The 13,111-nt window shown below is 35.4% G+C and overlaps 1 protein-coding gene across 1 annotated transcript in view; it reads left to right on the top strand.

The window, feature by feature from the left end:
* SRCIN1 (SRC kinase signaling inhibitor 1) overlaps window positions 1-13,111 on the top strand; it is a 152,782-nt gene extending 139,671 nt beyond the window's left edge. Inside the window, exons 18-19 of the mRNA XM_058183592.1 lie at window positions 6,654-6,794; window positions 12,977-13,111. Of these exons, the coding sequence (XP_058039575.1) occupies window positions 6,654-6,794; window positions 12,977-13,111 (276 nt within the window). The remainder of the gene's footprint in view (window positions 1-6,653; window positions 6,795-12,976) is intronic.

The following is a 13,111-nucleotide window of genomic DNA, read 5'->3' as shown; positions in this document are numbered from 1 at the left end:
TTTCTTTCTGTATGAGCATCCAAATTTCCTAAATCTAAGCCACAAGCAGGCTTGGAGTTACGCAGTCCTATTACTGAAGCATTGAGGGGCAGTTGGGACTCTGGATGGATTACAGACAAAATGAAAAAGAAACAAAGGGCCTTGCTGGAAAAGCTGAGCAACAGTGAAAAGAAACTGAAATGTGTGGTTCACTCATCATTTGATATGTAGTAAGACCATCATATATTCATTCTCTGTCTGCAGAACAGAAAGTTGGGATGGGGTGGCTCTAAAAGAGTCTACATATTTTGGTATTTTTGTGTAATTGGTTAGGGGAATGGGAAGTATAATACACGAAGCTTCAAAACAACTCTGGAGGATAAACTTATTCAACTGGAAGGCAATATCATATGGTTGTGAATGCTGGGGTCAACCAAGCAAAGAATCTACCGACATTTGCTAAAGGGGCTGGGGTCCATACATGAGACAAACAGCTGTGTCATCCTATCAAATGTCATACTTGGTGATAAGACTTTTTCTTCATCCACAGAAGAAGGTGAAGTACTCATGGGGTTGGATAACAAACATGGCACTACAGAACTAAAAAGCAAAGAAGACAGAACTCAGAAGAGATACTTTCAGTTTTGAGAAACCTTTAATGAAGATTGAAAACAGATGCTTAGAGGTAACCAGGCCGATGTTTCGAATAGTATTTTCCCTTAGAAAATCTACAATCCCTTGGGAATGAAATACCTGCTAAATATGAGAAATTGTTTAGGCAGCAATACCAGGATTCTACAGAAGAGGATGATATTTTAAGAGAAGATCAGTAAAGGAATCTGGATGAAAAATAAAAGGTGTGTGCTACTGTGGATGTCATGACTATAAGAATCCAAGACATTTGAAAAAGACACTTGCCAAAAACTGGACATCCTAGAAGAGACCATCAATGACTTAGAAAGAACTATCGGTGTAATTTAGCTGCCAGGCACCTATTGACCTAATAATTCTGGACAGCTAAAATCCAAAGATTTTAAAATAGAGAAGGAAAGACAGGCATGAATGTGCCCAGAAGTGGCATTACTGTTGACAGGGATGTGAAGTTAGAATGCAAGGTTCAAAACAGTGCAAATGCAAATGACAGCCTACCTAATTCTTCTCCAATCATCTCGAAGCCTCTTTTACTATCCAAGTCTCAGTTTCTGTTGAACAGGTTCGCTTGTTTGATGTTCCTCTTGATCTACTCCTCCTCTTGATTCTTCTTGAAAGTGTCATTTACTGTCTGTCATCTCAAGATTTCATTTGTTTTCAAGAGAAAAGGTGTGAAACCACCAGTTGCTGGGACTCTGTAAAATGGGACTTCAGTCTCACTGAAAAGTTAAATGAACTGTTTTTAATTTCATTATCTGTTTTTTCTTTTTATAAAAATAGTTTTGGTGTTCTTTAAGTTTATTGCTGTTTCTTTAATACTGTTGTAACTACCATGTTCTGCTTCCTGTTTGTACTAACTTTTTCTCATCACCATCAAATCTATCTCTAAAATGAATTAAGGACTGCCTCTTCATAGAAATGAAAGGGGTTTTCTTGAGTTTCACTTTGAACAGATCTGAACTACAAATTTAAACTACCTGGCACAGCCTGGTTGTTCAGCAACTGTCGTTCACTCTCAATCATGGAAAAATAAGTTGTTGGGGTTTTTTGGGGGGGGGGATCCTTGAATCTATAATGCAGAATTCTTAGCAATCCATGACCAACACCAGAAAAATCTTTAATAGCTTGGGATGATATGATGGGGATAGGCAGTGAAATAATTTTGGATCAGTTTAAATGGATAGTGTCATTGTCCCTTTAAGAAATACCACAGTTTGTCCATCTACTCCCTCTCCAATTCTTCCAGCTGATAGCCATGCTGTATATTTTAATCTATTTATTTTATTAATAGATAGGAAGAAGGGAGATGCTATGCTGTGCAGAACTAGAAAATTAGATTTGTATTTACTGTATTTCTCTTATCAAATCCCAGAAAAGAGTTAGATTTGTGAACCAACCCAAAATCTTTTCCTTTTAGTTACCAGGACATCATGGAACACAATTTGATAAAAAGTGGACTTGGCTTTCTTAATTAAAGTATGTGGATTTGTTTTAGGAGTGAAACATGAAAACTTTCTGAATTCACTCTCTATTCCAAAGGTAGCAGAGAGGACAACTCTCTAAGTATGCCATTGCAGATTAGAAATGAATTATTTATTATTTTCCAAGATTGGGAGGTTTTATGGACTTTTTACATATCCATAAAATGAGAACATTTTGCAATTTGAACTGGCAAGAAATAAATCAAATACACAAGATGCTGCACCAAACAATATTCAGTCTTGGTGGATGAGAACAGGCCTCTTCATTTTTTCTATTTCTGAAATGAACATCTTTTCTTATAGAGCCAACCAGTATGGAACTGTACATGTATTAGCTATAGCTACAGTATTAATTTCTCTTCCAATTGTTTCGAAAAGAGCTAGGAAGGTATGTTGTCTTCTGATTCGGAATTCTACTAAAGAATTCCTACTAAAGGAATTAGGCTATGTAATAAAAGGAAAGCTTGACAATGTCAGATTAGACAGAATTGTAAAATATAAAATGTTGCCCTCCTTCTACATTCTTCTCTTTCCTTCCCTTTGAAGTTGGGAAGACAAATTTTAAATTAAAACAAATTTTCTCTGTTATGTGAAAAGAGAATTTTTTTTCTCTTTTGCATAAGCTGGAAGTGTCTCATTTTTTCATAGTGCAGACATTGGCAATGTTACATTTCAATATGGCCACAATGCTTAAAGGCCTGCTTCAGCCTCCCTTTAAAAAAAAATCTTCCCCACCCATTTCCCCCCTCCAATTTATCTGTACACTGGTAAAATAGGCAGTAGGTTTATTGCACAGAAGATTAAATTTTCCATGAATTATCAGATCAGCAGTAATAAAGATCCAATCTTCTACATGTTACATTTATCAGCAAAACTCTATGAAATTGGAATAAAGAAGGCAGCTGGAAGCAGTGAAGGTGCTGGGCTTCTCCCCAGATTTGTTACTTAAATTTAATTATGTCTTTTTGTTTACTTAACTTTAATTATGACAGGTTCTAATTAGTTTCTTAAAAGAAGATTTTAGACATAATCTCCCTTTATTCCATTTTTTCCAAGCTGCCGAAATAAGTAACTGAGAACAAAGTCCTTAATTTGATAAGCATCCCCCAAAGGTTTTTAGGATAATGTTTGGCAACTAAAGTTTATTTCAGATATCTGGGTGCTTCAAGATAAAGGTTTCATTGTGCTTCTCAGACATATAGTCTGAGACTGAGACTGCTTCCTGCATTTTCCTCTCTATTATTCCCCCTCCCCGTGCCAAAAATTAAATATGTGAACACAATGATTATGATTCTCCTTTAATCTTCTTGTTCTGTGACAAAATTTGAGTTAGCATTTTTTAAGTTGCAGTACCCAGGAACCTAAATTAATCACAAATTGTGATCGCAACTTAGTGAAAGTTAAACATTTTCAATCCTATTAATAAAATGTGAGATATGATTTTTTTCCCTATGATTGCCTGATTTTTTTCGATATCTATGAGCCTTTAAAGATCTTAATTTTATTTGTTTGAGGTACAGAAATTTACAGTTGTTTTATTATTTTCAAGTAGCTTATATTAGATATACATGGGCTCACATTCACATGCAGCTTTTTATCAAAGGAATTTATTTTGAAGAAAGTGTTCAAACATGCAAATCAAGAATATTTTTATAATTTGGTTGACAGCCTTTAGGCATATAAAGACCTATGCATTTGGATTTAATCTTCTGGAAATTCTGACCCATCTCTGAATCTAGGCTGCACAAATTTCATTAACATTCCCTAAGAACTAGAATGTTGTTTTGAAAATAAAAATAATAATAAAACCTGATATTCTGGTATCTGCATGTAAATATATACTGACATGAATATCAACATAGTAAAATAAAGATTATGTACCTAAAATTCAAATTTGTGAATTGTACAATGAATTGAACACTGAAATCTTGACAGTGATTTCAGGCAAGGAGTTGCATATAACTGATAATTTTGTTAAATTTGGGAAAGTGAATTAAAATATATAGATAACATTAGTGATAATCTAAATCTGTGTGATGGGAATAAAACACAGCAAGTCTCTGTGTAGGCTTCTCCTATGTCTCTTCTCTCATATAGCCACTACATTAATTCAGAAGGTAAGTGTATCAAACTCTCTTAGTCTTTCTGTCCTTAGATATTCATAAATTATTTGACAGAGTAAAAGATAAATTTGTTTAAAAGTTGTTACTGGATATGGGATTGCTAGATTTAATCATCTACTTTTATCCAGCACAAGCAGTAATTAGCATCAATAAAATCAGATTAGGAGTTTTCTCAAGAATCCAAGTTCAGTATAAAAATTGCATACAATTTCGTAGATCTGTAAATTGTTGGTGCATTTTTTATAAACCGCATGGAGAAATCATAGAGTTAGAAGGGACCATTTATGTCACTGAGTTAGTTCCCTGCAGTATTTGTGATTGTTGGTTGTTTATCCTGTGAACAAATCTATTGACAGGGTACACAATTAACTCTCGGTAAATTATTCTACTATTAACATTACTTTTACTGTTAAGGATTCTTTTAGAATGTGGGCTCTCACACCCAATTTGTATCACCTCAAAATGTGGGGATTTCCCTTCCACTTTTTTTTATCTTACTGATAAAATAATAAAAACTGATAAAAAATATTAAAAATTAGAAGATTCAGAACATAACCTTGTTTCTCCATAGTACATGTCTGTCTTCAATTTAATGAAGAGCTTTTGAGTGTTCATTAGACACCACTTTCAAGCTAGCTTTGCAGCCATTTAATTGTCATGCCCATATACAGTATATCAAATTTATTAATCAGAATGGCAGGGGGTATTTTGAAAAATGCCTTGTTGAAATCAAAATGTATCATATTCTCAATATTCCCATCTATTAAGGTTGTATTCCCATCTATTAAGGTTAATCATGCAAAACCACTAAGAAAACCCATGCTGACTTCTGATGATGATTGCCTCATCTTTTTCAAAGCACATGCAAATACTTCCCTAAGCGTTAATGTTAAACTGACTGTTTAACTCCTGGATCCATTAAACTTCCTGGAACTTTCTTTCTCCTCCCATAGTATGTAAATGCACACTGAAACCATCAGTTAATATCTGGGATGGTGCTGATCTGATTGCAGATTTAAATTTAGTCACAGACAGATGTATCCTGAAAACGTTTTCATCATATTCATGTTTCAGCCCCTCACCTTTATCCATTTTATATTTATATTACTTGTATTAATTTAAATTTAAAAATAATAAATTATTATTGGAGAAGATCAAATCAAAGCAAGAGTTAGTAGCATTGCCCATGTCTGTGTATTTGTGTGTACAATCTGTTAGCATTTGGCCATTTTCACTGTTCAGTTAATATCCTGGTTGTTTTATTTTGAACATATGTAAAGAAACTGTTTTTATAATGTTAGTATCTCAGGTCATTCCAAGCTTTACTTTTTAGGCACTAATTCTACAGCTCTGTCAGTATCCTTCCTAAATGTGGTTTTCATTGCTTTCAGATACTCATTAAGCTTTTTATGTAGGCACACCGATTTCTTCTTCCTCGTTGGAATTGGTATAGGCAGAACATTCCTATTTTTTTTCTGTGTATTTGAACAGATAAATTATGAAGTGATGTGAGCCTTTATCAATACTTTGGCTAAAATTGTAATTATTTTGTCACTGCTTTAGACTATTTTTTTTAAAAAAAATGTATTTCAGTGGGTTTTTTTGACACTTTTAAAACTAGTAATTTTAAGTTGCCTGAGGTGAGGGATAAGACATATTTATTATTACGTTTTTGAGCATAAGTTATTTATATACCGGAACTGCTTTACATCTACTATGCTAGACCTGCTACATTAAGTTGTATGAAGAAACCCATATGCTAAAAATAAAACCCTTTATCTCATTTCTACGTTATCCCTCTGTTATTTTCTGTTATTCAATTAACTTCTCTGTTTCTTTGTTCAACTCTTCTTGTTCCCCAAACCTCTCATGCATTTTCAGACTGGCAAAGGAAGTTGGGGTGAACAGAGTAAGGACTCATTTTAAAAACTTGTACAAAACTCGCATTCTGTAATTTCCTGAGCCTATGGCATCACCCTCTGTCTATTCTTTGACAGGCTGATCAAAGAAAGTGATATGTTTAATATGATTTGTTTGAATACTGATGGAACATTGTTTTACATTTAAAAACTATTGAATTTTCTTGTGCCACAACACAATAAAATTGAAACAGATAAGATTGCAAGAAATAGTTGTCCCGATGAGAATCCAAAGGGGAAAAAATAGTCTTTTTGTGCATTTTGTGTCAAAATTATTAGTTAGAATGCTTGGGGATATTTCATGACATCCTAGCAACTCAATTTACTGGTGGATAGAGGCATTTGCTTTTGGCAGGAAACACAATTCACAGCCAATTCACACTATGACATACAACTGCAGAACCAAAGGCAACCCCTTAAGCTATTATTTGTGTCAGTTTTCAGCATCTTTGTTTTTTAACCTATCCCCAACAATATCACTTAATCTGTTATTTCCCCAGAGTGGTGGCGGTGTCTCGATTCCAGCCATGAAGATGGTCAATCCAGCATCACGGCTAAAGCAAACCCAGCAAGGCAGCCCAGACAAAAGCAAACACATAAAGCAACGCATGGAATACATGCGCATCCAGGGACAACAGCAGGTAGTTTATTTGTAGGCCACTTTGCTATTATTCTGGGGGAGCATGGAGACAGGTTAGCAAGTCTTCATTTTGGCAGTTGGGGGGGGGGGAAAGGTTATTCTCAGGAATATAGTCCTGTCTCTGAGGCTTTGGGTGGATATGAAGAGAGGCACATTTGCATCCATTTTGAATAAAGAGTCTTAATAGCCTTTTAGATTTGGAATGTGGTTTTAAAATTGTATTCAGAGTTGATCTTTATTCTATCTGAGGTAAACTACACAATAACTTATCAGACTGGAATTTCAGAATGAAGGGATACTTTATTTATTAACAGTGACAGTGGAAGTTGAAATGATTCCATTCTCTGCAGGTATATATATACCAAACACTAGAGAACATTAATTTTTCCAGATCTAATGTGATCTCAAAATAGGTCTCCCACTTCACCCAGGCTTTAACTCCCTCAGTTATTAAGGATCATCGCATGCATCTTCCAGAAGAGTCACCCAGATTCCAGGCATTAGCTTGAATTCACCCTTTTGGAATGCCTGGCATATTATAATAACCCAAATGTAGAGATGTCATAAGAGGGGCTACTGAAAAAGAAAATTTTCTAAGTTAGAGATTGTACCCAGACAGTATATTGTTATCGTGAATATAGAAATTGTATACATAACCAAGAAAATTGTACAATAAAAAATAATAATTAAAAAAAACACTACTAGAAAAGAAAACTTCCTGCAAAAGTTATAAAAAAGTCAATTCACAGTAACTCTGCAATTTTTTTTTTACTGGAAGGTGAAAAGCAGAAAAAAGTTAGAGCAATTACAATAGATGCATTACAATGGCTTGGAGAAAAACAATCAAAACCAACCAAAGATATTGAATAAGGATAAATTTAAAATAAATCCTCCAAATAATTAAAAATAACCATCATACAAGTTAATATCTCTTCTTTTTTAATGTAAATATATGTTTACTACCTATACTTTTAATACAATTATTTTATAGTTCATTTTGCTGAATTAATAATAAGACTTTTGGGAGGCAATATAAAAATGGATGAGTTGGTCCCTGAAAGTTGCAAGTTGTTTTTTTAAAGAGATCAATAAAAATCCCCAAGGACCCTAAGCTTATTTTGCCAGACATTAATATTTCATAGATACTGCCGTTTTATGCAGGTGCTATTTTTTCTCCATTGACTTGGAGGTAAAACTTTAATACTTAGCTTAGTTATTTATTTTCATCTGGATTGGTTCCCTTGAGAATGAATTGATATTTATTTTATTTTAATGATACCATCCATCAAAACAGCTTTCTCAGGATAATATAATAACATCACAATTTAAAATTTGTAAAAATAAATAATAATCCATTTGTTATTTCCCATGGAGAACTCAAACAGGGCTCTTTTCCATGGATGTCTGTGCCATTTATTTAATTAATTTGAAGGAACTTAAAATAAAACTCAAAATTCCCTGGCCCCTTTATCCATTTAAATTTTTATAGTCCAACCTGTTAGTAAGGAGTTTTTTGTGGTTTTTTGCTCAGATTAATTTTTAAATCCTCTTTTCCCCCACCCCCATCTTTTCCTTTAAATATGCCCCAGAGCATTCACTGGATGATTTGGTTGCTCTGTTGCTCTGACGATCTCTTTAGCATTTAAATAACTGTATTTCAAATGTGTTTAAATGGGTAGAGCAGGGTTGTTTCCAATGTCCATAAAGGGTCTGCTGAGGCGATATCTTTCTTCCTCAGCTTCCAGTGAGGTACTGCCTTTCAGTGCCTCCTGGTCCTGCAGGCTTCCTCATGAGGAACTGCCTTTCAAAATCATCAATCTCTTCACCTTTTCTTTTTCTGGAAACTCTGCTGGTCTGGCTCATCACTCATAGATTTCCAGTCTGTGCTATACCTCATGATTAACATGAAATGAGAAATGATGGAAGAATGTCTGAATCTGACAAGCTGTTGTCTGATTGAGCACTTTGCCCAAGAAATGGATATTGGCCACATTCTATAATGATATAGACTCCATATTCCACAACTGTTCTTCATTTTTCCTCCTCTAATGAGATAGAAGTACTCTTGTGGTAAAAAAGGGAATAGCTAATATCTTGGGTCAGTTTGAGGAGCCCTAACAGGCATACCTCAAGGACCTACTGGGTGTTCTTTAAAATTTCAGATTAGGATCAAACTCAAAATGCTGTGGACAATTTTATATGTTTTATAGTGCTTTACCTTGTCTGTGTAGGAAGGCCTGAAAGACAGGACTGACAAATTGTAAGTTCTCACCCAAACAAGGTAGACTCAAAAAAGCAATAAACATGCCTGTTGCATAGCATCCCAATAACTTAAATTAGTCAAAACAGCCTTCTCTAGATTTCAGCAATGGAAAGGCAAATTATATGGAAGTGCCGTCAGCGTTTAGGCAGGGATGAAAGATACTTTCTGGCTGGATGGGCAGATTGGCTCCCAGTACATTTTCTGGAGGTCAAGTTATACCAGTAGTCTCTTCGCTCTTCAAAGCTGTGGCCCTCACCATTTGAAACCAAGTCATAAAGCCCCATCCCAGCATTCCTTTTCTTTCCCTGGTCATTCAGTTCTTTGTTTGTGAATATGCCTGGATGGAGAAAGAGGTAGGCACTCTAAACTTCAGAATGTTAAAGTATGACAAATGGTATTTTTATGAGAAAATTTTAGTGTTGGTACTGTTATTATCATGATTCTGTCTTTCCCGTAGCTTCAAACATTGATAGTATATTACATGCCTTTCTAACAGCTGTAAATTGTTAATCAGGAAAATAACAGATGTTATGAGAATTATCCAATCTGCAGCTCCATATAACAATTTTAATTATTCCATATTAATGCCCCACTTTCACAACTACATAGGCAACATAGGAGGTTTTGTTTTCCTCATCGTCACAATGAAAATTCTTCCCCAGCAACCCAATTAGAAATAAAAAAAACAAAACCTCCCATTTACAGCATTAACAATTTGATTTTTCCACCTCCAAATGCAGCATGCAAGGGATTTTTATTGGGGTTGCAGTTGGGAAGTGAAAGTCCTCTTTTATTTAACCTTCATTCCTGGCAAGACCATGGATACATCCATATAATTTTATTAGCAACAATATAGTACAGAAGTGATCTATCACTGTCTTTTTTCAAGATTGTTTTTTATTCTTCCCAGTCTAAGATTTAAACTTTTGCTAGTTTTATTATTCTGATAGAAAGAGAATTAAATTCTATAAATTTCCAAATGAAAATCCAATACACAAATGAATATAACAGTTCTGTTCAGCACTAATTCGAGCCTTTCCTATCTGAACATTAACTAATTGACTGCAATATTTAACAGTCATGCAATGCATAGATACGGTTCTTGATTTACTATTCCCTGGAAAATGAAGGAACTAGAAACACAATACAAATTTTCTCCTTTATTGGTATCACTATTATTTAGCCAAACTTCTTGCCATCCTACTGTCTAAGTGCATTAGTAATGGTTAGGGTCTTAGTGGTTTAGTCAGTTCAGTTCAGCTGGGTTGACATGCTTCTGTGTTCTTGCTGATGCTGACAGTGTACCCAGTGGCTTGCCAACTTTCTGAGGCCACAAAGCAAGGTAACAACCGCCATTTTTCCATTCCTTAAGCACAACATATCTACCTGTTTCCCTATCCCCCTTTGTTCCCGGAGACTTGACCTTCCTTTCCATAAATCCCTTTTCCCTTCTTGATCCCTAAGCACATTTGATTTGCTGATGCTTTCCCCAAAATTCACTCCTGCTTCTGTCTTCTTTTTCTGTCATATGTGTGTAGATCAAAGACCATGGACACTTGCTTTCCCATGTTCTCAATGTCTCCGTAAAGGATTCTGTTTTGCTCATTTGACAATATATAAACAAGCTCTCCCCTCCTACTCCAAACATGGGAGAGTAAATGGCTGATGGTGAATTTGGCTGTCTTGGTCTTTTGACCTTTTGAACTGTCTTGCCATTTTGTTTCTAGATGTATTAAAAGTAAGGCTCTCAAAATGCCTAGGCAACATTCTAGAAGTTGTAGTCCCAATGTATCTGGAGGATACCAGACTGGGAAACATGGTCTATTATGAGATATATGTTATGGGCAAAATGAGTCTATATACTCCCCTTCGTCACTGTTTTCTGCATAGCCCCCTTCACTTTACATCTCTGCATCCCATGGTTTTTATTTTTATTTATTTATACTAATTGCAATACAAACCTAGCACAGGTGCTGTTTGCCTGTCAGGAATATTTCTAAAGGTCAGCTTTCTCCAAAACAATTTATGTGAATGATGTGCAGATGCATCAGTAGACACTTGCCTTTATCACCAAACTAGCTATTTGAAACAGCAAGTGGGCTGAGATTTGTAGGTGATGAAGACAAAAATTTAGAAGCCTCTTCTGGCAAAAAGTTTCTTGTCTACAAAGAATAACTTACATCAGAATCCTCCCTCTTTATTGCTTTTGGCACAAATGGCAACAGAGGGAGGTGAGGCTTAAAGCGATTTGAATAGTGTTTTCACCCTGCTATATAATATCTTTGGAGGAAGATTATGGGATTTCATTTCTGGAATATCACCAGTACCTTCTTAATATTATTTATTTGCAGCACTTCTGGTCATATATTTAGGCTTGCTTATATTTCAATAAGAACTTTATGCCTATCTGTAGTTTTACTGCATGAAGGGAACTTGTGCGCTGGGCTGGAGAAATGAAACAGGGATTGCAAAAATCTGAGTTTTGTTTCTTCAGCCATCATACAAGTTTCTTTCCAGGTTCAGAGGAGAGAGCAACTGTGGGAAGCAAAGTGGGAATCATGAAGAGTCCATCTTTCTTTCTCCAGTCCAGGACATAAGTTCCCTTTTGCACATGTTGGAGAGCTGCTTGCCCTCCTTTGGCAGGAAGTTGTTTTTTTCTAATTGCAACTTGGATTGCCAGAATTGTGGCTGTTAGTGATGCGGTCACACTGGCATCTCACTTAACAACCTCTTTGCTCAATAATCAAGATTCTGGTTTCAATGGTGGTAGTAACTTGAGGACTACCTGTATCTCACACCTTTAATTTTGTTGGCTTAATATTTTTTATTCCTTTTCTACATTTTTCATAATGTCTCTTATCTTGTAGAGGAATAGCATGACGGATATATGTGCTATCACAGAAGTGTCCGTGAATGGATTAGTGTAGCTTCTTCTTATTTGAATTGGATTTTATCGTTCACCCTTCCAGTTCTCTTCTAAGAAAGTACATTTCTGAGTGCCTTGCTAATATATTTAGTGTAAAATCCACAACAAATCCCCGTGACAAGTGATTTTATTTCATGTGTGTTCAACTACAGAAGAAAAAGTCTTTTATGGGATTACAGAATGGCCAGGTTTAATAGATAGAATTCACTTAAGTGATGGTTGTAAAAGAAGCCTGGTTATTCACAATGGCTTTATATTTTATTCTCATTCACCTTTCACTGTTTTTTCTTTCCCTCCTTACCGCATCTTTAGCTGTCAAACTGAGAACTACTGGAAAATTTTTACAATATTTAGCAATAAAAATAAAAAGAGCTTTCTTCCCTCTATGCTAAATCCAAAATGTAGTCTGCATATGATGTCATTCTTCAAAACAAATGCTATCTCTTAATCCCAACCAAAAATAGTTTCTTTGGGTCCAAATTTGATAAACAGCACCTTTGCAAGTACCAGCATTCCTTTGCTCTTTTGTGCTATTCTCATTTTTTTGCTTTGCCTGCTTCCACTGTAGGATAATGTTCTAACTGAGTGTCCATGGCTACAAACTAAATATTTTAATTCTTTTTCTTCCTCATTTCCCTAAATCCCTTTTTTCAACATGCCTGTGTGTTGGTATTTTCCTACCTGACTTCTCTTTCACCTCATTCTGTCTTCTTTGTATTGTCTAACATTGACTCCTTGCCCTTGTTCAGTAATCTTATTAACAAGCTATTCACCTTGACCTCATGTTTTTGTCAAGCACACCTTTTGCCTTAGATTTTTCATGCTCCAGTTTCTAACAGAAATGTTCCCAATTAGCCCTTATTCTACCTCCCTCTCTCAGTTTCCTTCTATTTTGTTCTGCCCTTTGAGAAGAAAATATTTGTTTTTCCCTTTGCCATTTCCCTTTTCTCCTCCTCACCTTCTTTTTTTCCCTGAATCTCGCTTTTCTTTCTAGGCCGCTAGATCAACCAAGGACTCTGGCATGGGGAATGAGACTTCCAGCCCAGTCTCAGAGAAACCTACTTCGGGCAGGACCTCCATCCCGGTTCTGACTTCCTTTGGGTCACGGAACTCCTCCATTTCATTCTAG

This window comes from Ahaetulla prasina, chromosome 4 (genome assembly GCF_028640845.1).
Source record: "Ahaetulla prasina isolate Xishuangbanna chromosome 4, ASM2864084v1, whole genome shotgun sequence".
NCBI lineage: Eukaryota > Metazoa > Chordata > Lepidosauria > Squamata > Colubridae > Ahaetulla > Ahaetulla prasina.
This window is presented reverse-complemented; position numbering and strand designations above follow the sequence as displayed.